The following is a 23,144-nucleotide window of genomic DNA, read 5'->3' as shown; positions in this document are numbered from 1 at the left end:
TTCAACCCAGAGAGGAAGTATTGTGTAAATCGGTCAGTAAGGCAAAGGGGCGGGTAATTCAGAAACCCAGTCTATTGGTCGCACCCCCCTACAGTTCGGGTTTCTCACAATCGGATTGGAGGACGGTTGTTACCGGGTGTGGAACCACAGCGGCATAACAGAATACAGATAATGATGGAAGTGTGTGTTTATGTAATACTGAATTTCCAACCTTCAAGGATGACAACTGGGCCATAAGCTATTCCAGATAAGGCATATATTAGACCTTCATTAGACATATAAAATCCATATTATTAAATGAGCCCGGGGACTGATCAGTTATCAATTGGTACAGAAGTAAAAATGTAATGTTACTTAATGATACTGGTGAGGTCTTACCAGTATTACAGGGGAAAAACAATTGGCCAAGATCTTGTGAGTACAGAGGCAAGGATATGAGTGCCTAAACTTCCCAGATGCCTCATAGCATAGCTTGGATTAGAGCTGCTGAATGGAGCAAAAAGTCCCCTGCCTGCACGTTCCACTAAGCCAACAGGATGTGGTCCAGTCCAGAGCAGTGGTCAGTCAGCACATTGAGCAGGAAGTGTTTCAGCTGACCGTCAAGACACAATCTCACCGACTCACACAGGATGTGGCAAGACACCACTATTCCTCTACCATAGGACTAGGGGAGTGACTGGAAAGGAATGCTGACTAACAACTAGAGCACTGTTCTGATTTGTCATGTTTTTCAGAAAAAGAGAACCATCTTGTTATTTCCAAAGGTTACGTTTAGGGCAATGGGAGAGTTTAAACACCAGTTAATCATATTTTTCTTTATTACAAATGTATTAAATAATATGAAAGGTTAAAGAGTAAGTAATTGTCACAGTATAGATTACTATCCACGTAGATTGTTGTACAAATTACAACATTTCCCCAAATTAATAAATGCAGTTCAGAGTACGATACGAATACATTCACATAGATATTATGTACAACTATACACACACAAAAAAGACAGGTGAAATGCGTGAGACAAACTTCATTACAAAAGCTTTGGCAAAAGAGTGCATACATACATTTTCATAAAATATCTGAAAAGTAAACAAAAATAATGCATTTCTTCAACAACAAAAACTGTGCAGTAGAGGAAAGAGTCCAGTGCATGTCTTTAGAAATGTTCCATTAGTAAAATGGCAGTTTGTGCACTTGGCTGTCCCTATCCCTGTCATAGTTTTGGGTAAGAAGTCACTAGTGGGTAGATGTTGGGCTCAATCTAAATTGAGGCAGGTACCAGCATACTGAGGGAGAGTGGGGTGGTGTTTGACGGCGGCGGCTTGGGAAAGGCCATTTTGTTGAGGCTGCGCACCTCAGCCTGCCAGGAGGGGATCTTCTTGGTGGTCATGTGACGGCGGGCGTGTTTGGTCAGGTGGTCGCTGCGCATGAAGCGCCTGTCGCACACGGGGCACACAAACTTCTTCTCGCCCGTGTGGGTCCGCCTGTGGCGCGAGAGCTCGTCGGAGCGCGCAAACTTCTTGTCGCATCCCTCCCAACTGCAACTGAAGGGCTTCTCACCTGAGAGGGAGACAGAGAGATAATGAGTTTGCAAGTCATCATTTTTTCACCAGCAAACCCACACATGCTCCGAGTCAGATAAACGACATCATAGTCTTCAGTTAAAATCGTGATACAATATCAAGATCCTACAATTTAATCCCCATAAAATGTCACGTTCTTTCCCTCTCATTCCCAGTCATCCATGAGGAACACTTTTCTCTCTTACCTGTGTGTGTCCGGAGGTGTGCCTTGAGATGGGAGCTCTTGAAGTAAGTCTTCCTGCACCCGGAGAAGTTGCACACATAGTTCCTCCGGCGGGAGAAGTCCATTTTGGTGCCGCTGCAGGGTCCGGTGGGCACGTAGACCGGGGCGGGGGCCAGCGGTAGCAGCTTAGTGTGGCCCAGGGTCATGACAGTCTGTGGGGAGCAGTGGGGTGCCTGAGACATGTGGGACTGGGGGAGAACCAGCATCACCGTGCCCTGGGGCATAGCCTGGCCCATGAGGAAGGGCTGCTGGAGGGCCCCTAGAGGGCCAGACTGGGGCAGGATGGATGTGGGGGTCCTGGATGTCTGCATCGGGCCCTGGATGAACGCTGAGATCATCCCTGATTGGCTGCTCACCGGGAACATCTGGCAGATGATTGGAAGGCTGGAGGTGGGTGGCGGGGAGAGGCGTGTAGGCAGGCTATTTTGTGGTTGGGTGTTAGCAGGAAGGTGAGAGTGGCTCCCCTTACAATGGATAACCTGTGGCTCTTCGTTCTCAGTCTTGACCGCCTCTTCCTTGCAGGAGGAGAGGAGGGCAGGGTTAGGTGTGAAGGGGACCAATGGAGGTGTGATGCTCTGTTCAGTCTTTGCTGTGTGCTGTTGACAGACCAACAGCTCAGAAGCTCTGTGTTGCTTTGTGGGGGGTGCTGGAATGTGCTGGCAGAGGTGTGTGTCTGCGGTGTGGCGGATGACACTGGTTGCCATGGCTCTGCAGGGTGGCAGTGGTGGGGTCTTTCCGTTGGTTGGGGACTCCGAGATGGACGCCATGGGCGTTTGTGGGACCCCACAGACCCTTACAGAGAGGCTGGAGCTGGGCCGGCTCAGAGGGGAGGTGATGGTGTGGATGGCAGTGGTAGAGGTCTCAGCAAAGCTGGGGCTGTGAGGGGGAGTCATACACTAGAAAACAAAGAGAAGACAGAATTAGTGTGTGTGACCAGGAAGTAGAACAACCACTGTATACATACTAATACATAAGTCTTAGGTTGGATGTGTTCAGTTTGAAAATGGATGTTCAATACAGCTATTGGGAGAGATAAGTTGCCACAGTAGGCAGGTACATACACTAAACGACTACTTAGAGCTGGGTAGCTGCAAAACAGCGATGTTGACAACCAGCAGCTGAGAGAGATGAGCACGGGTTGCAGTTCAAACCCTCTATCCTACTTGCCACCTGTGCAGCAACCTTCCTAACCCCTCCAACCCCTATAAACCCTCACAAAGTTTTCCTGATATAAAGACACTATCTTCATGCTAAGTGCTACAAATCCCAGGAGTTTACACAGTAAGTAAAAGCTGGGACTACTGTATTTACTAATCAAACACAGCCCACAGATGCTTCTTAGTGATGGCTGTTTTGGGATGTGTGGTGGTTACGGTTGCCAAGAGAGGAAGCACTCTTACCAAGGAGGAGAGCGAAACAAAGTCTTTTGGGGGCTCCAGTGGGTCCGGAGGCAGGAGGGAATCGCAGGAGTCCGAGGCAGGGGTAAGGGGTCTGGGCTTGCAGGGGCTGGGGCGGTGTTGGCCCCAGGAGCTCATGCAAACCAGAGCCTCAGCAGCCTCCAGGTCTGTGTACTCCAGGTTGCAGCCTGAGGAGGACTCCTTACTGTCATGCCTCCTCCTCTTCAGATAGGAGCCACACTGGTCCATCATCATCCCTTTTGCCTGGGGAGGAGAACAGGAAAGAACATTAGGTCTGATGATGACATCACGTAATAGAAGACTGGTGAGTTACCATAGGGACTAATCACCACAAAAGGGAGACCCAATCAAGACCATACAGCTAGATATACATTAGCATACCAAGGGAAGCTTCCAAAATGACATCAAATGAACATCTGAAGAGTTTATTTTCTCACCAGTCACTGGCATAATGCTCAAGCACCTGTTGCTTAGATGTTTGTCTCAGAGGGTAGATGGAGCAGGCTTGAGACTACACCCCATCTACCCTAGGCAATGCGCCAAGCCTTCTCCCATTGTCATATTGACCAACTAGTGATATCTCCCTACCACTAGCCACGTGAGACCCCCATGCACAGGGCATGTATAAACCAGTGTTAACACTGCATCAGGAAGTGCCTTGTCTGCACTGACACTATCAGTGGTCCTATTGCAGGGTTCCCCAACTTGAAGCCCAGTCGGTGATTTTATTTTCCCCCCAAGTAATGAGCAAAATATGTTTTATACATGATTGTTAAAAAAATCTCTTCAAAGTATTCTTGCGGTCAATTTGCGGTCTACAAATGATTTGTAATTATGTTCCAGCCCCCTGATCATCCGCTCAAGAAAAAAAATCGTCCGCGCGGCTGAATCTAGTTGATGATCCCCGTCCCATGGCCACTCCCCAGATAAAATAATGTGACCAGTTTCACATAGTGAAAGAGTAGCCCACCAAGGCAAAACAAGACTACTCGACTAGGCTTAAGAGGGTTTACCATAAATTGATGTTGGGTAACATTAATAAATGATTGCATAATTCTGTCAACTGGTCACAGTTGATTGTCTAATATCTTTAAAACAGTCAATCATTGGTAACGTTAAGTCATTGGATACTATCATTGGATGTATTAATTTACCAGCTGTAATAACAAATAACTGTCTCAATAAAACAATTTAAAACTCTATTTCTTGACATGATTCATTTACAAATTAAATAATATTGTAACCTAAAAAGTAAAGTGCTACTAATAAACTGGAGCCAAAAACAAATACAGTTAGTAGCCCACTCATTATTCGAATGCTGGACGTTATTCATATGAAATAACACGGTTTAAATAATAATCTTCTTACCCCACATGATACTTCAAATTCTGAAGATTTTCGTGAAGGCATTGTTGAGATATATTTTATTTCAGTTTAGTGTCAAGCCGACAAAGAACAAAAAAGCGATGACACTGCCACCGCTCAGTTAACTGGCTGTTGAATTCGTCTTTCACTAGGTCCTCTCTCAGCTGTGTAAAACATGAGGATAAAAAAAGGAAAACAACATTCACAACACACTGGCGGGAGGCAACATGCCACCAATGAAAAACAAATGTGTGTGAGACATTAGCCAATGGCAGGCGAGATGACACGTGATCAGTGCATGGTCGCCTGAGGATTGGAGGAAATAGGGTGCGTGGCTGTTGGTGGGCGTGCAGGGGGAGTCATCGGTGTCAGAAAGAACCTGATGAACTGCAAGTCTGAAAACTAGGCGAAAGGTCGTAGTGCCGAATTAGGCGAAACCTGAGTTTCTCCCATGTGTTTTTGGCGTACATTTTTTTTTACAGGTTATCTTATCTTTTAGAGTTGGCCAAGGAAGGCACACATTCTTTGTCAGTTAGAGTAGCTGGTCAACTGCTATTTAGTCGTGCTTGTGAAATGTAAAGCACCATGCTCTATTTTACTCTTATGATTTCCCTCCAAAATGATGTGCATTCCAAGATACAACTGTGTTTCATTTTATCAGATCACAGTTACATTCATGCTCTAGCTGCTACTTATTGCTACTTATAATATATATGTTACTATATATTACATGTTTAGCACGTCTTACATTGAATTTTTCGAATACTATAAGACCAACATGAACTACAGAGGCCTCAGGATGCCTAAAGCATAAAATGTATAACTAAAAAAACAACTATTCATCTAAAGAATATTGGAAATTCAACACCCCACAATATTATACACATTGTTTGGTTATATTGGAATTAAAGAGTGTTTTTAGACATAGGATAGACCACTTTAGARCCKCCCCCCCCCCCCCCCCCCRCKKCRCCKAATTTTSGCCTATGGTCTTGAACTCCATGACTTCTTCTCTGTGGTTGACCCAGTAAAACAACAAATTTCACTGCACCTATTCGGTCGGTGTATGTAACAATAAAAAATTGTAATGAATTCTTCCTTTCAAGGAATTCTAGGGTGGAGCTTGTGATCAACCTCACTTCTCTGTTTTAGTCCATAGAGGCAACAGGTAGCAGTATCAAACAGCTGTTGTGTATATGGAAATGTTTTGTAGCCTTTGTTTTTTCTCATTTAAACAGAAGTACATTTGACCATATACCATTGTACCATTTGCTAGAGCTAGCCAAAAGTTGGCTAACGTTAGCTAGCTCACTAACTTCAGCTATTATTTTTGCCTCAATCACACTAGACCTGAATCAAACGATGAAACCAGCAGCCAAACGATTGAAGACCGATATTCTGACATTTTTTCAATGTAATGTGAGTTTTATAAGCAAGTATAGCAATAAAACGTTATCGATCTGTCAGTTTCCCTAACTAATCCCCTACTTTTCACACTGACACAGTATAAACAGCTCTACATGCTTCACCGTCATGGTGTACAGTCAGTACACAACACTATGCTCATCATGTCTTAGCAGGATCAGATGGTGACAGGTGTTCGTCCCTGCAGGGTCAGACAGCCAGGGAAGACTAGTCTACGGAGCTCAGGTGAATTTTGCAGTATATTCTAACAATCAGTGAATGGATACAAAGCTCCATCTTGAGCTGATGGGTAGACTACAGTCTGGGATCTGGGAACAATGGTCATTTCAATTATTGAACTATTGATTCGATTCATGGATAATATAATGTATAAATGTACACCAAGGTCATTCTTTGTCATGCCTCATCTGAGCAGATGATGACAGGATGGTGACAGGAGTCTCATCAGGGTCAGGCAACCAGGGAAGACCAGTCTGTGACAGTGCAGAGGTAAACTTTTTCAGATGCAACACTTTATTCGCTCTGTGCAGCAAACACTGGACAAGCCAGAAGCATCAAAGATTGAAACTATTTTAAGGCAGTCTGACAAACCTCTAAAGTTGATTTCCAAACTGTACCAATGGTTGATAGAGGCTTTTCCCGATGACACAAAATATTTAAAACAAAAACGTGAGGAAGACCTGGGAGACACTACTGATGATGATGAATGGATACAGATATGTTAGAATGCCCGGTCATGTTTCAATAATCTCAGACATAAATTACTGCAGTTTAATACCATCCATAGAACATACTATATGCCAGGGAAACTGAATATCTGCTGGAGATGTAAAACACAAAAAGGGACATATTTGCATATGTTATGGTCCTGTGAAGGCTGGCTGAATTCTGTCAGAGATTATGTTATTTTACCTCAGTATGTCTACAGATTCTCCCTTCTCATTGTTTTTGTTTGCGTGGAAATGTTGATAGCGGAGACCGTTATCAGAACAAACTGTGTACCTAGCATTTATAGCGGCTAAGAAATGTATTACTTTTAATTGGAAGGTTGGTTATCCTCCAACAATGGATGGGAGAAATGTCAAGTTACGTATCACTAGATTTTATTTATTACAAGATTAAGGGTGTACTGTGCKACTTTCACAAGGCCTGGATGCCTTATATGGAATACTGTAAGATAAAAGGAGTCTGTATTGAAAACATGCCCACATCAGGGGAGATACCTATTTAGATCATCCCTGGCTGCTGGGCTGCTCAGTCCTGGCCCTGGGGGTCTCCCGTCCTGTTGATTGTCACTTTGGCCTTGGCCTAACACACCTGAATCCAATATTGAATGTTTCACTAAGATCCTAAAGCTAAGTGGGTTGTGTTGGGTTTGTGTGCTGCAGGGCCCTGGATCCCTAGGGGCAGGACAGGGTGACCCAGCTATATTGTGTGCAAGTAAAAAGAGCTCTACAGTACTATTAGGCCAATGATATGAATTATATGGGTGTACTGTTTGATTTAATATGTAGGTGCATATGTGTTGTTATTTAACTTCTGTTTTCCAAACCTTTACCTTGAGACATAAAAAAAATGTGAAGGAAGTTGCGTTGGGGAGAGAGTTGAAGTACTTGACTAGACTGTTGGGGGTCGTGCGTGCAGGCGGCTCAGGATGGCTGAGCGGTCTGGCTGAAATGCTTACAAAAGCAGGTTTCGCTCCTGTATCCTGCAGGCTTTATGAGGAGAGATACTCTTGTACTGTCTGACAGGTGGTAGGCTATTCTGCTCCTCAAACTAGGCTCTTTATGCTGTATGCCTGTGATAAATACAATTCAATGACGACTAACGAAAATACACACAAGCCAATTTAATTCCACACAATTATGCAAATTGCCCCAATATAGACAAATAAGCATGACCAGTCAAATGTATTTTCAATTAATGGTTAACCAGATGCCCCCAAAAATGGGAGGACCCCCAGACACCCCGCCAAGTTATGTCCCCCCCCACTTCTAAAACCAAAGTTGCGCCCCTGTTCTTAGGCACAATGCAAAAAAACTAAGTATGTTTTTTAATTTTTTAATTTGATTTATTTCACCTTTATTTAACCAGGTAGGCTAGTTGAGAACAAGTTATCATTTGCAACTGCGACCTGGCCAAGATAAAGCATAGCAATTCGACACATACAACAACACAGAGTTACACATGGAATAAACAAAACATACAGTCAATAATACAGTAGAAAAAATAAAACAAAAAGTCTATATACAGTGAGTGCAAATGAGGTAAGATAAGGGAGTTAAGGCAATAAATAGGCCATGGTGGCGAAGTAATTACAATATAGCAATTAAACACTGGAATGGTAGATGTGCAGAAGATGAATGTGCAAGTAGAGATACTGGGGTGCAAAGGAGCAAGACAAATAAATAAATACAGTATGGGGATGAGGTAGATAGATGGGCTGTTTACAGATGGGCTATGTACAGGTGCAGTAATCTGTGAGCTACTCTGACAGCTGGTGCTTAAAGCTAGTGAGGGAGATATGAGTCTCCAGCTTCAGTGATTTTTGCAGTTCGGTGTTCGAAGGATATATTGGCACGAGTGTTGTTAGGTCCAAGATTTCACCTTGCATGGACAATGTGCTCACTCGTCAGGACACTGTTATTCAGAGAAGCTACCCAACAACACAGCTAACACAATCACATCAAACTGAAGCTGGAAAAACTGCAAAGTAGCTGCACTTTGTTTCATTTCTTTGTATATACAGTGTGTTCGGAAAGTATTAAGACCCTTTGACTTTTACCACATTTTGTAACGTTACAGCTTTATTCTAAAATTGATAAAATAAATACAAATCCTCAGCAATCTACACACAATACTCCATAATGACAAACTGAAAACAAGGTTTTAGAAATTGTTGCAAATGTATTCAAAATAAATAACTGAAATATAAAGACCCTTTGCTATGAGACTCAAAATTTAGCTCAGGTGCATCCTGTTTCAATTGATCATCCTTCAGATGTTTCTACAAATTGATTGGAGTCCACCTGTGGTATTCCATTCATTGGACATGATTTGGAAAGGCACACACCTGTCTAAATAAGGTCCCACAGTTGACAGTGCATGTCAAAGCAAAAACCAAGCCATGAGGTCGTAGGAATTGTCCATAGAGCTCTGAGACAGGATTGTGTCGAGGCACAGATCTGGGTAAGGGTAACAAAAAAGTTCTGCAGCATTGAAGATCCACAAGAACTCAGTGGCCTCCATCATTCTTAAATGGAAGACATTTGGAACCACCAAGACTCTTCCTAGAGCTGGCCGCCTGGCCAAACTGAGCAATTGGGGGAGAAGGGCCTTGGTCAGGGAGGTGACCAAGAAAGCGATGGTAACTCTGACAGAGCTCTAGAGTTTCTCTGTGGAGATGGAAGAACCTTCCAGAAGGACAACCATCTCTGCAGCACTCTACCAATCAGGCCTTTATGGTAGAGTGGCCAGACGGATGCCACTCCTCAGTAAAAGGCACTTGACAGCCCGCTTGGAGTTTGCCAAAAGGCACCTAAAGACTCTTAGACAATGAGAGACAAGATTCCTGGTCTGATGAAACCAAGATTGAACTCTTTGGCCTGAATGCAAAGTGTAACGTCTGGAGGAAACCTGGCACCATCCCTACGGTGAAGCATGGTGGTGGCAGCATGATGCTGTGGGGATGTTTTTCAGTGGCAGGGACTGGGAGACTAGTCAGGATCGAGGCAAAGATGAACGGAGCAAAGTAAAGAGGGATCCTTAATGAAACCTGCTCCAGCACGCTCAGGACCTCAGACTGAGGCGATGGTTCACCTTCCAACAGGACAATGACCCTAAGCACACAGCCAAGACAACGCAGGAGTGGCTTCAGGACAAGTCTATGAATGTCCTTGAGTGGCCCAGCCAGAGCCCAGACTTGGACCCGATCGAACATCTCTGGAGAGAACTGAAAATAGCTGTGCAGCAACCCTCCCCATCCAACCTGACAGAGCTTAAGAGGATCTGCAGATAAGATTCCCCAAATACAGGTGTGCCAAGCTTTTGGAGCCAAAAGGGTTCGACCTGGAACCAAAAAGGCTTCTTCAACGAGTTCTCAAATGGGGAGTGGGGACAGCCGAAGAACCCTTTTTAGGTTCTAGGTAGCACATTTTTTGTGCTAAGAATGTACAACTTGATTGGAGTTCACCTGTGGCCAATTCAATTGTTTGGACATGATTTAGAAAGAAACTCACCTGTCTATATAAGGTACCACAGTTGACAGTGCATGTCAGAGCAGAAACTATACCATGAAGTCCAAGGAACTGTGCGTAGATCTCTGAACTCAAATTTTGACGAGGCATATATTTGGGGAATGGTAAAAAACATTTTCTAGACTGCTGAAAGTTTCCAAGAGTACAGTGGTCTCCAACATTGGGAAAAAATGTCTACACAGATTCTGCCTAGAGCTGGCCTTCCGACCAAACTGAGCAACCGGGCAAGAAGAACCTTGACCACTCTGATAGAACTACAGAGTTCCTTGGCTGAGATGGGAGAACCTGCCAGAAGGGAAATAGTCTCTCTACAGCACTTCACCAATCTTTACTTTATGGGAGAGTGGCCAGACGGAAGCCACTCCTGAGAAAAAAGCTCAGCACAGCACATGTAACTCAGTAAAATCTTAGGAAAGAGTTTCAAATAAAACTTATCATCTTCATTCTCTTTGTAATTCTAGAAACCAGTTTTCACACCCAAATGGTACAGTCCTCAGTCTGCCCTGTGGCCAATGGGGATGTGGCAGGTGTGCCCACCTGGCATCCGGCGTGGCAGGAGTTGCAGGGGAGGCAGTGCCCCGATGTGAGTGACATAAGCATGACCTCAAGACCTCAGGCAACAGGGCTGAGTAGGGCTTGGTTGTGCAATACAGCCCAGAAGTAAGCAGTAAGCAGTGAGAGGTGTGGAGGGAGGAGGAGGAGGAGGGCTAGAGAGAGAGAGAGAGTGCAGCAGCAGCAGAAACGGTTTGTGATATAAGTGGGGTAGAACCGCATGAACTCAGCCAACAAGGAAACTGGAGGAAAGGTTAGCGCTGGTCATATCTAGGCTCATACCTCCCCTCGCCTGCCAATTCCTCTTCTTATGAACTTCCACAAGGGGGACAAAGGAAGGGGGAGTTGGGGGTAGTCGCCTCGCTAGAGTTAAATATAGCATGCACCCCCAAGTCCATAATTGAATCCCAGCCACACTTAAGCACTGATATGCAGAGGAAATGACATTCACACAGGAATAGCCCTCTCAGATATGCGTTATCGAAAACTTGTGCTGACTATACTCCAAATAGTGTGTATTAACCATAACAAACATGCTTGGATTTGTCAAGACTCAGGAGTCAGCGCCACAACAGATGGTTCGGTTTAATCAGCTGGTGTGATGGCACAACGGACAGGAATTTTGTTTTGGTAGCAACATGAGAATAATGATCAAATGCCTGATTGGAACACACAGACAAGGGGCCCTCAAAATGATGGATCAGCTTATCAACATTGTGCATGACAGCATTATAACAAACTACTACTGGGGTAAAGTTAATCCCACAGGCACAAATTAAATGGATGACTTAGAGTTCTAATTTTAACCAATACCCTAATGTTGATTAATAAATAATAGTTTGTTGATAGTATGACCATCTGTAGATCATCTATATGGGACTATCCAAATAAAGTGTGACCATAAATTCAAAGCCCTTATTAGGGCTAATTACTATGTATTATAAAAAGGAAATCATGGAAAACACTATGTCCAGTTCATATGATATCAACATCTAGTTCAAAGGTGAGAACTGTGTATGGCTCTGGGTTCCAGTCACCTGGAAAGCACACCAACAGCAGCTGTTGACATCTACATATACACCTGTCTGCACCCGCACTGGTGTATTTCTGCTCTGTCATTCCAGACAGGCAGCCAGGAGGAACGCTGATCCCGTACCCTAGTGGAAGCTTCACTGGGCATGGGACCATGAGGTCCCGAGGAGGGCCTTCTTAAAATACCTCAGAGAGATGACATGTCACTCTGACAGTCGGCCATGACAGTCATGTTCACCACAGGGGAGTTGGCATCTGGGTGAAAGGACACCAGCATGGGAGTCTACTGTGCCATACCTGTCATGCCTGGCATAGGTAGGGGATTAGTAGTACTTCTTCCTTTTACGTCGTTGATAAATTGTCGGCCTATGCTCTACTTGGATGTCAATCAGTGTGTTAGCCTGGAAAATAGTTTTGGCTTGGGTTATGTCATTTTTCCATGGTGCTCATAAAGTCTTACCCTTAAGACTGACTGTTTGACCAGAAGCTTCTTTGTCCCTCCATATTCTATTTCTTTGTCCATTAGATTAATACAAAATCACGATAAAGTTCAAGTTCAAAATTAATCAAATTAAGCATGATAGACAGCAAATTATTAAGCAAATGAATGGTAATACGCAGTTCTCACCAGATTTAAACGTGCAATGCTCGTTAAGCAACAATCTAAATGTTCAGCTGAACCAAATTCCATACTAGGCTATCCGTTAAAGTCGTCCATTTTCCTTTTGTGAGAGTACTGTCTATAAATCACCTGACAACAGGCCACGCCCCCCACAGACACAGCAATTCACAACAGGATTCGCCTCAGGATTGGTACATATTGGATGCCAAAGCCAATCTGTTACCATGACACATGAACACATTAGCTGCTAATTTGCCGGCTGTTATCTAGGTAACGGCGGGCGGCGAGGCAGGTTTGAAGGCTTGGCGGTTCACTAGTGGTGCTCCATTGAGACTGTCTGGGCATGTGTGGTGTGTCTGATGATTACCTCTGAAATGGAAGGGAATTGGAGGTATTTATATTTGGACAAGCTATTGGGATCCGTCATCCACTGTTTTATCGTGTGTAGTCCTGCAAGATATGGGATTTTGGCACCAGGATCAATAGAAAGATAGCAGCATCTAACATCCCTCTGTGCTCCTCATCTCTCCCTATTAAGCAAAACTCAAGCTGAATCTGCAGTTGCATTGATGTTTGCGTTGGTTCTTGTATGTACGCAACAAATGAATGAACCAAACCTCTAACTCCAGGGTGTCAAACTCTTCCCACGGAGGGCCTAGTGTCTGCAGGTTATTTGTTTTTCCTTTAAATTAAGACCTAGACAACCAGGTGAGGAGAGTACAAGTACAAGGGAGGAGCAAAAACCCACAGACACTTGGCCCTCTGTGGAATGAGTTTGATACGTGCTCTGATGGAACCATCAGGTTGAAGAGATATTGATATATACTATGGTCCTAGCTCCATGACAACTGGAGAAATCGGGTTTCTCATTCTTCATGGGGTGCTCTACCGAAAAGTGAATCTAATTCGACACTCTAATAATCAAATAAACTGTGCCCACTAACCAAATATACATTAAAGGCCTTTTTCAGATTCCACTCTGTGAAGATCCCTCCTTGGCCAAGTGCACTTAAGCCCAATAATGTCACATATGGATCTCCACGGGACCTCCACTGCCAGCTCACTGTGCTGTGTATGGACACATCAGGATCGATGTGCTGTATATACTGTAGACACTCACTGATAGGCTGTATGTGTATATGTGTGTGATAGATAGATGGATGAGTTTATTCGTCACATACACAGGGTTGCAGATGTATTTGCTGGACACAGTGAAAGTATTCATCTCTGCGCTTCAACAGTGTGTGTATGCATATATATGCATGCGTGTGTGTACATTATATGTGCATGTGACAGATATACTGTATCTTCACCCCAGGTCACTGAGCTTCAGTACCTGCAGGCTTAAGGAAACAGATCAACAGTGAGTTGGAAAAGTCAGGGCTTTCCCATGACAGACAGGTTTGGAATGCATCTCAAACAGGGTTCTTTCGAGGATTCTGTGTTGTGTTTTTTTGTGTAGGTCAAATTACCACCACCTAAATAATCATTGTACATATCCATGTAAAACATTATGATGATGATATCTATATATCTATCTATGTGGTGTCCCACCTAGCTATCATCAGATGAATGCACTAACTGTACGTCGGTCTAGATAAGAGCGTCTGCCAAATGACTAAAATGTAAAATGTAAACAATTTTCAAGGAGTGAGTCAGTGAATGAGTGAGGGAGATGACCTCACAAGTGGTTGAATGCATTCAGTTGTGCAACTGACTAGGTATCCCCTTTCCCATCCAAGACTAAAAAGGACTTGTTGAAGTGCAGGGGGCTCGTCTATATCTTGAAGTATGGCTACAGTAGTCTGCAGGGGTTCTGAGAAACTACATTGTATACTGTATACAGGAATTCTTTCCACATTACTTTATTAGTCACCATTTCCCAGTAGTATTTCAACCAGCGTTGTTAATCATGACTTGTGTGATCGAGAATGTCCTCCTACCAAACACCGAAGAACCAACCAATCATTAATGAAGGCCTTTCACAGAGTCAATAGTCCTCACAATGAGTCCACACACGAGGATAGACTAAACAACAACATGATACAACTGATACAGGATGTTGACTCCAATTATACAACTCCCTATAAATATCTCTTCAATCTCGCACAGACACACAGACTAAAACAGAACCATCACTGATTAAAATACACATGTTGACCCCCATTTGAGGTCCAAAGTCTGTCTTACTGTCCAAACAAAGAAACATTATACAGTCAGGCTTTCCCTGGGTTTTCTCACAGTAGATCATTCCAGAGTTACAAGCCCTTGGAAGCAAAACAAAACAAAGTTCTCGAAAATACATTACTCAACTCACTTGGGATTTTGACATACAATCCAAAGAGCTGAAATTAAAACACACGCTTAATATATTGATGAAATTGTAGACTGGATTACACAAGATGTTATTATTATTAATAGTAATTAATAAAGGGTATTAATATCCCACAATGTACATACTGAACTGTTCAAACTCAACCTGAATGTTTGTTTTGAGCAAATAATGACTTGTTATGGAGATAAAGACTCAAAACAAACATGTGAGTGGCCACAGGTGAGACAAAAGAGTCTTTGGGGTAAAAAGCAGAACATTCTGAGAAAATGCCACTCGAGTTGCTAAGCAACCATGTCACCATGTCTTCCCCATCCCCCAGTCTACAGCCAGGCCCATTCAATCTCTGGTACTACTTCCCTCAAGCTATTCAAGTCTGTCTCTCTCTCCATATAAGGGCAGAGTCTATGGACCCCAGCCAATAAGGACTTTACAGGAGGTTGCCTTTCTTCTCGGGTGTTCCTCCTCTACCCAGACCTGTGCCAGACAAGAGAAAGGGAGGGAGAAGAGAGCAGATGGTTTAGGGCTCAAGGGTAGCGCCTGAGGCTCGACTGGGTGGAAGTAGAACTAAATTTGTCTGCCTTGCCTCTGATCTCCGTATCCAGAAATCTCAGTTAGTGGCTCAGTCATGGCTGTATACCTCCATTCTGTCCACCCACTCAGCCTCAGATTTAGATTGCTTTCACAGAATCATGCTTTGGTTATAGCAGGCCAGGCCCATTCACATCCACAGCCATTTAGGGGTCTCTGTCGATCTGTCCTGTTGGATGGTGTACTTAGAGTGTCTAGGATCCAATGAGCCACTTCATACACACTAAAAAGAAAAGGTTCCTGGAGTATCATTTAGTCATTTAGGGGTTTTTCAAATTGAAACTGTGGTGGAACCCTTATAAGTTCTTTGAAGAACCCATTTTAATGGACAGATTTTCGAGTTAAGTGCCTGCACCGGTTGTCCTTTCAAATCCAAATGTTTCAGTTGAGCAGTTAGGTTCCTGCAAGAACCCCCACAAACTAAGGAGGTTCCTTGATGAACACCACACTACCTGTTGAATGAGCTCGGTTTGTTGTTTTGGAAAGTTTGTTTTAAAGGTGTATTTAAATGTTTATTAGTAGCTAGCTAACTTTTTAGTTTGGCATTCGTTGCTGGGACTGCTACTCTCTGTCCAGTGATCTGACCAAGGCCGGGTCTGAGGTGCTTTTTGAGGTAGTAGCTAGCCTAGCTGCTAGCTAGCTGCCTATCAAGCTAGCGGGATTTCTTGAGGGCTTGAACATAACCCGTGACGCAGTTAGCCATTGTGGCGGATTGTCCCGGGTTTGTTGCTGTCTAGATCTTTGCGGTTTGTTGTTTTAAATCTTCCCGGCAAGATGACAGAAATCTGTAAGTCATTGAGAGAGGATATCAGTTCTGTGTGTGAATCCATGATAACAATGACGGATAAAGCAGACAATCAAGGCTGAATAACATGGTTGTGGACGGAATTGCAGAATCTCCACATGAGACCTGTACGGTCTGAGGACAAAGTGAGGGAAATGATCTCTGAGAAATTGAACATGGACCACAGGAAGATTGAGGTGGAGCGCGCCCAAAGGACTGGAAAACCCACCATCGGCCCAGGTGACAGGCTCAGGCCGATAGTAGTCAAGTTCCTGAGGTTCAAGGACAAGCTAGCTGTTCTGGAAAGAGCCAAGAACTAGAGAGGAACGTAAATCTTCCTCAACGAGGAATATCCTGAAGCTGTGTGCTAGAAGAGGAAATAACTTATCCCAGCCATGAAAGCTGCCAGAGCGCATGGGGACATTGCTTACATCTGCTATGACAGGCTCATTGTCCATCCTCCCTCCCAGAAGCCTGGAAGGGATGAGAGAGCCAAGCCTATGGGTTCATAGTTTCATAACATTCATATATGAACCATTTCTGAGACTCACTTAGATAATTCATTTGATGATACAGCAGTAGCAATACAAGGATATAACATCTATAGAAGAGACAGAAATGCTTATGGGGAAGGTGTTGCTGTATATATTCAGAGCCATATCCCTGTAATGCTTAGAGAAGATCTTATGTCAAATGTTATTGACGTGTTGTGGTTGCAGGTTCACCTGCCTCATCTAAAGCCTTTTCTTTTGGGGTGTTGCTAGAGGCCACCAAGTGCTAACAGTCAGTATCTAAATAATGTGTGTGAAATGCTTGATAGTGTATGTGATGTAACCAGAGAGGTCTACTTTCTTGGGGACCTGAATATTGACTGGTTTTCATCAAGCTGTCCGCTCAAGAGGAAGCTTGTCACTGTAACCAGTGCCTGTAATCTGGTTTAAGTTATTATTCAACCAACCTTGGTGTTTACAAACACTAAAGGAACAAGATCCTCCTGTATCGATCACATTTTTACTAATACTGTAGAACTTTGTTCTAAAGCTGTATCCGTATCCATTGGATGCAGTGATCCCAGTATAGTGGCTATATCCAAGAAAGACAAAGTTCCAAAAGCTGGGCCTAAAATAGTGTATAAGAGATCATACAAAATATGTTGTTGTGAATCTTATGTGGATGATGTTAAACATATTTGTTGGTCTGATGTGATTAACAAGGAGCATCCAGGCTCTGCACTTGATGAATTATGAAATTGCTTCTTCCAATTATTGATAAACATGCACCTGTTAAGAAACTGACTGTTAGAACTGTTAAGGCTTCATGGATTGATGAGGAATTTAAAAACTGTAGGGTTGAAAGAGATGGGGCCAAAGGAGTGGGTAAGTTTGGCTGCACATCTGACTGGCTGACTTACTGCAAATTGAATTGAGAAATGATGTGACTAAACTCAACAAAAAGAAGAAGAAAATGTATTATGAAGCCAAGACAAATAATAAAAACTTGAGTATTATGGGCAGAAAGACAAATACAACTCCATCTTTCATTGAATCAGATGGCTTACTCATCACAAAACCATTTGATGTTACCAATTATTTTAATGATTGCTTCATTGGCAAAGTGGGCAAACTTAGACAGGAAATGCCAACAATGAACAGTGAGCCATCGTATTCATGCATAAAGAAACGAATAATGAAAGAAAAGCATTGTATGTTTGAATTTTGTAAAGTTACTGTGGGGGATGTGAAAAAATAATTTGTGTTGATCAATAATGAAAAACCTCCTGGCATTGACAACTTAGATGAAAAGCTACTGAGGATGGTAGCTGATTCTATAGCCACTCCTATCTGTCATATCTTTATTCTGAGCCTAGAGTAAAGTATTTGTCCTTAGGCCTGGAGGGAAGTCAAAATAATTCCGCTACCCAAGATTGGTAAAGTGGCCTTTACTGGTTTAACAGCAGATCTATAAGCTTGCTTCCAGCTCTTAGCAAACTTTTGGAAAAATTGGTGTTTGACCAAATACAATGCTATTTCTCTTATAACAAATGAACAACAGACTTTCAGCATGCTTATAGAGAACGGCACTCAACACGTACTGCACTGACACAAATGACTGATGATTGGTTGAAAGAAATTGATAATAAGATTGTGGGAGCTGTACTGTTAAGATTTCAGTACAACCTTTGATATTATTGACCATAACCTGTTGTTGAAAAAACATATGTGTTATGGCTGTGTTTCAACCTCAGCTCTGAATCCACGATATGGCAATCTATCTAATAGAACTCAAAGGGTTTTCTTTAATGGAAGCTTCTCTAATGTCAAACATGTAAAGTGTGGTATACCGCAGGGCAGCTCTCTAGGTCATCTGCCCTTTTCTATTTTTACCAATGACCTGCCACTGGCATTAAACAAAGCATGTGTGTCCATGTATGCTGATGAGTCAATCATATACGCATCAGCAACCACAGCTAATAAAGTCACTGAAACCCTTAACAAAGAGTTGCAGTCTGTTTTGGAATGGGTGGCCAGTAATAAACTGGTCCTGAACATTTCTAAAACTAAGAGCATTGTATTTGGTACAAATCATTCCCTAAGTTCTAGACCTCAGCTGAATCTGATAATGAATGGTGTGGCTGTTGAACACGTTTGAGGAGACTAAATTACTTGGCGCTACCTTAGATTATAAAGTGTCATGGTCAAAACATATACAGTTGAAGTCGGAAGTTTACATACACTTAGGTTGGAGTCATTAAAACTCGTTTTTCTACCACTCCACAAATGTCTTGTTAACAAGACATCTACTTTGTGCATGACACAAGTAGTTTTTCCAACAATTGTTTACAGACAGATTATTTCACTGTATCACAATTCCAGTGGGTCAGAAGTTCCAGAACAGCTTGGAAAATTCCAGAAAATTATGTCATGGCTTTAGAAGCTTCTGATAGGCTAATTGACATAATTTGAGTCAATTGGAGGTGTACCTGTGGATGTATTTCAAGGCCTACCTTCACACTCACTGCCTCTTTGCGTGACATCATGGGAAAATCAAAAGAAATCAGCCAAGACCTCAGAAAAATTATTGTAGACCTCCACAAGTCTGGTTCATCCTTGGGAGCAATTTCCAAACGCCTGAAGGTACCACGTTCATCTGTACAAACAATAGTATGCAAGTATAAACACCATGGGACCACGCAGCCATCATACCTCTCAGGAAGGAGACACGTTCTGTCTCCTAGAGATGAACGTACTTTGGGTATGAAAAGTGTAAATCAATCCCAGAACAACAGCAAAGGACCTTCTGAAGATGCTGGAGGAAATAGGTACAAAAGCATCCATATCCACAGTAAAACGAGTCCTATATCCACATAACCTGAAAGGCCACTCAGCAAGGAAGAAGCCACTGCTCCAAAAGCCAGACTACGGTTTGCAACTGCACATGGGGACAAAGATCGTACTTTTTGGAGAAATGTCCTCTGGTCTGATGAAACAAAAATAGAACTGTTTGGCCATAATGACCATCGTTATGGTTGGAGGAAAAAGGAGGACGCTTGCAAGCTGAAGAACACCATCCCAACCGTGAAGCACGGGTGTGGCAGCATCATGTTGTGGGGGTGCTTTGCTGCAGGAGGGACTGGTGCACTTCACAAAATAGATGGCATCATGAGGACAGAAAATTATGTGGATATATTGAAGCAACATCTCAAGACATCAGTCAGGAAGTTCAAGCTTGGTTGCAAATGGGTCTTCCAAATGGACAATGACCCCAAGCATACTTCCAAAGTTATGCAAAATGGCTTAAGGACAACAAAGTCAAAGTATTGGAGTGGCCATCACAAAGCCCTGACCTCAATCCTGTAGAAAATTTGTGGGCAGAACTGATAAATCGTGTGTGAGCAAGGAGGCCTACAAACCTGACTCATTATCCTCCTGACAGAGCTGGTGTAACTTCACCCAAATTGTTGTGGGAAGCTTGTGGAAGGCCACCCAACACGTTTGACCCAAGTTAAACCATTTAAAGCCAATGCTACCAAATGCTAATTGAGTATATGTAAACTTCTGACCCACTGGGCATGTGATGAAAGAAATGAAAACTGAAATAAAATCACTCTTATGACATTTCACATTCTTAAAATAAAGTGGTGATCCTAACTGACCTAAAACAGGGAATCTTTACTCACATTTAATGTCAGGAATTGTGAAAAACTGAGTTTAAATGTATTTGGCTAAGGTGTATGTAAACTTCCGACTTCAACTGTAGAATCAATGGTTGTAAAGATTGGGAGAGGTCTGTCCGTAATAAAGAGATGCTCTGCTTTTTTGACACCACACTCCAAAAAGCAAGTCTTGCAGGCCCTAGTGCTTCAAGGAAAGACCTAGTTAAGCTGCAGCTGGCCCAGAACAGATCGGCACGTCTTGCTCTTCATTGTAATCAGAGGGCTGATATAAATACTATGCATGCCAGTCTCGGTTAAGAGTTGAGGAGAGACTGACTGCATCACTTCTTTATATTAGAAACATTGTGTTGAAAATCCCAAATTGTTTGCATAGTTAACTTACACACAGCTCTGACACACACACTTACCCCACCAGACAGGCCACCAGGGGTCTTTTCACAGCCCCCAAATCCAGAACAAATTCAAGAAAGCGTCATATTGCTCAAGTGAACAGCAAACCTGGTTTAAAAAAAAACAGATAAAGCAACACCTCACGGCACAACGCCTCTCCCCTGTTTGACCTAGATAGTTTGTGTGTATGTATTGATATGTAGGTTATCTATGTAGTTCTATCCTTGAGCTGTTGTCTATGAATGTTCTGTATTAAATGATGTTTCATGTTTGCTGTGGACCCCAGGAAGAGTAGCTGTTGCTTTTGGAACAGCTAACAAGGATCCTAATAAAATACCCCCAAAACACCAAATACATCCTTTGGGGTTCTTGGAAGACATTTCTGGGGGCCATTTTCAGTGCCAAGAACTCTAAGGTTCTTTGAAGAACTTTGAGGGTCTTAGAAGAACCCTTGTTGAACCCCTACTTTTTAGAGTGTAGGCCTAGGTACAGTGTGTGATAATACCATAGGCCATAGAAATAGAATCATGGTTATTTTTCTATGCCATAGAAGTATCCATTCTTCTGAAGTCTGAGGATTCTACATCACTTTGAGCTGGAAAAAGCAAAGCCCCCATCCTTACTTCTAATACACATCATTTCAACTGTCACATTAGCAGTAGGCCTACTGTACCTTACTGTGTGTGCCTACGTCTCTGCTGCATTCGCCTGTTTCTCGAGCCAAACATGTTTGAAAATGGTACTGCAGTACCCAAATATACTTCAGTCTGAATAGTGTGGATGTACTGTACCATAAACGCCTTACCACTACATCTTTTGTGGAGACAGGCAGACGGAGAGACTACGTTAGCGAGGACATTGGCTTGTTTTCGGAGCAATGTTTCCCTGTCAGTTGGGCTTTGGGGTTGCTGCCCAGACATATGGACCTGTGGAAGACTGGGGCTCCAGCCACGGCTGAGTTTGCTCTAGGGCTGAAGGGGAATGTTAATGAAGCCAAGGCCCAACACCGAGGCTTTACATTCCAAATGGCACCCGATTCCCTATATAGTGCACTACTTTTGACCAGAGCTTCTGGTCAAAAGTAGTGCACTATATAGGGAATCGGGTTCAATTTGGGACATGTGACACCCACACACAGACCACCAGTACAGCTACTGGAGCTGGTTTTATTGGACACTATATAATATACACCAGAGAATATTCCCAACATCTGAGAAAAGACATGTTATTTCAAAAACAAAGACATACAAATATTTCAACCTACCCTTGACATGTACTGTAAATACTATGTTAGAATAATTTCATACAAAAAACAAACCTAAAACATTATATTAGGAATAATAGTAACATTCTGTTTGATATGTACGGTAAAAAAAGAACCCATTTCCCATTCTCTTAATAAATATATACACATGAAGTACTCTGGTACAAAAAGGAGCTTCTACAGTACACAAGGACACATTTTTTCAAACAGTTTCAAATGTAATGTTCTCGTATTATTACTGTATCTGATGTGTGGATACAAAGACACAGGGAGAATCTGTCAATCTGAATGCGTTTGACCTTAACTATCTGACTTATTGGACTTTCTATGCAGTAATAGACATTCTCAAATCTATGTTGTTGTGAGTCTGCAACCTATTCAGGCCATAGCTGAGTGAGTGAATGGTTGCTACCTTTTCATCTACTTAATAGAAAAACATGTAATACTTATGAAGAGGCCATATGCTAAAGCGGTATAAGGGAAAATGTCTGCTCTCGATTCTATTCAGAAATCCACGTGAAAACCACATGCAGTACATGCTCTTCCTCGCTATGTCCATATTACTGCAACAAACACTGATCATATCATATTAACTGCCAGACTGAGTGTACGTACATACATACATACTAAATACTGCCAGGATGTTTAGTATCAATACAGCGAGCCAACCATCCCCTCTATTTACAATACAATTAGTGTTTGCAATCCGTACTTTGTGTGCTAAATATCCTCTTTAAATCGATTAAGAGCCATCTTCAGTGCTATATGGAGTTCCAAGGGGGCAGAGACAATGCAGTCTGAGGCATAAGGATAGCTAGACTGGTCCCAGTTGTGTTTGTACTGTCACCATAGGAATTGGCAAGACGGCCCAAACAGATCTGGGACCAGCCTAAAGGATAGCGTGCATCTCCAACCACTCTACTCTGATGCTAATGCTAATGCAAAAAGCAGCACATTATTAGCCTGTTTCTCTTACGTATTCCATGTACAACACAAAGATACCGAGAGAACGTTGTCGGCATAGCGTGAGGTATTACAGCCACACAACAAATACTCCGCACATACTGTACTGTAACAAAGATTCTCAAATGGCCTTTACATACATATATATATATATATATTACAAAACAAAGAGG

General features: G+C 42.7%; 1 protein-coding gene across 1 annotated transcript; it reads right to left on the bottom strand.

Moving 5' to 3' along the window:
- Positions 1 to 800: 800 nt before the first annotated feature.
- Positions 801 to 4,771, bottom strand: LOC111963106 (Krueppel-like factor 11). The gene is made up of 4 exons (XM_023986331.2): positions 4,590 to 4,771; positions 3,204 to 3,464; positions 1,766 to 2,699; positions 801 to 1,557 (listed from the first exon to the last, which is right to left on the bottom strand). Exons 1-4 carry the CDS (start codon positions 4,629 to 4,631, stop codon positions 1,259 to 1,261), a joined length of 1,536 nt encoding a protein of 511 aa, XP_023842099.1. The 5' UTR covers positions 4,632 to 4,771; the 3' UTR covers positions 801 to 1,258.
- Between the last annotated feature and the right edge of the window lie 18,373 nt (positions 4,772 to 23,144).

Source organism: Salvelinus sp. IW2-2015, linkage group LG4q.2 (genome assembly GCF_002910315.2).
Source record: "Salvelinus sp. IW2-2015 linkage group LG4q.2, ASM291031v2, whole genome shotgun sequence".
Classification (NCBI taxonomy): domain Eukaryota; kingdom Metazoa; phylum Chordata; class Actinopteri; order Salmoniformes; family Salmonidae; genus Salvelinus; species Salvelinus sp. IW2-2015.
This window is presented reverse-complemented; position numbering and strand designations above follow the sequence as displayed.

Excerpts from the sequence above, each read along its gene's own strand:
- LOC111963106 (XM_023986331.2), bottom strand. The coding sequence starts at position 4,631 with ATGCCTTCACGAAAATCTTCAGAATTTGAAGTATCATGTGGG. Across the intron at positions 3,465-4,589 it reads AATTTGAAGTATCATGTGGG|GCAAAAGGGATGATGATGGA; the intron begins GTAAGAAGATTA and ends TCTCCTCCCCAG. Across the intron at positions 2,700-3,203 it reads TTGTTTCGCTCTCCTCCTTG|TGTATGACTCCCCCTCACAG; the intron begins GTAAGAGTGCTT and ends TTTGTTTTCTAG.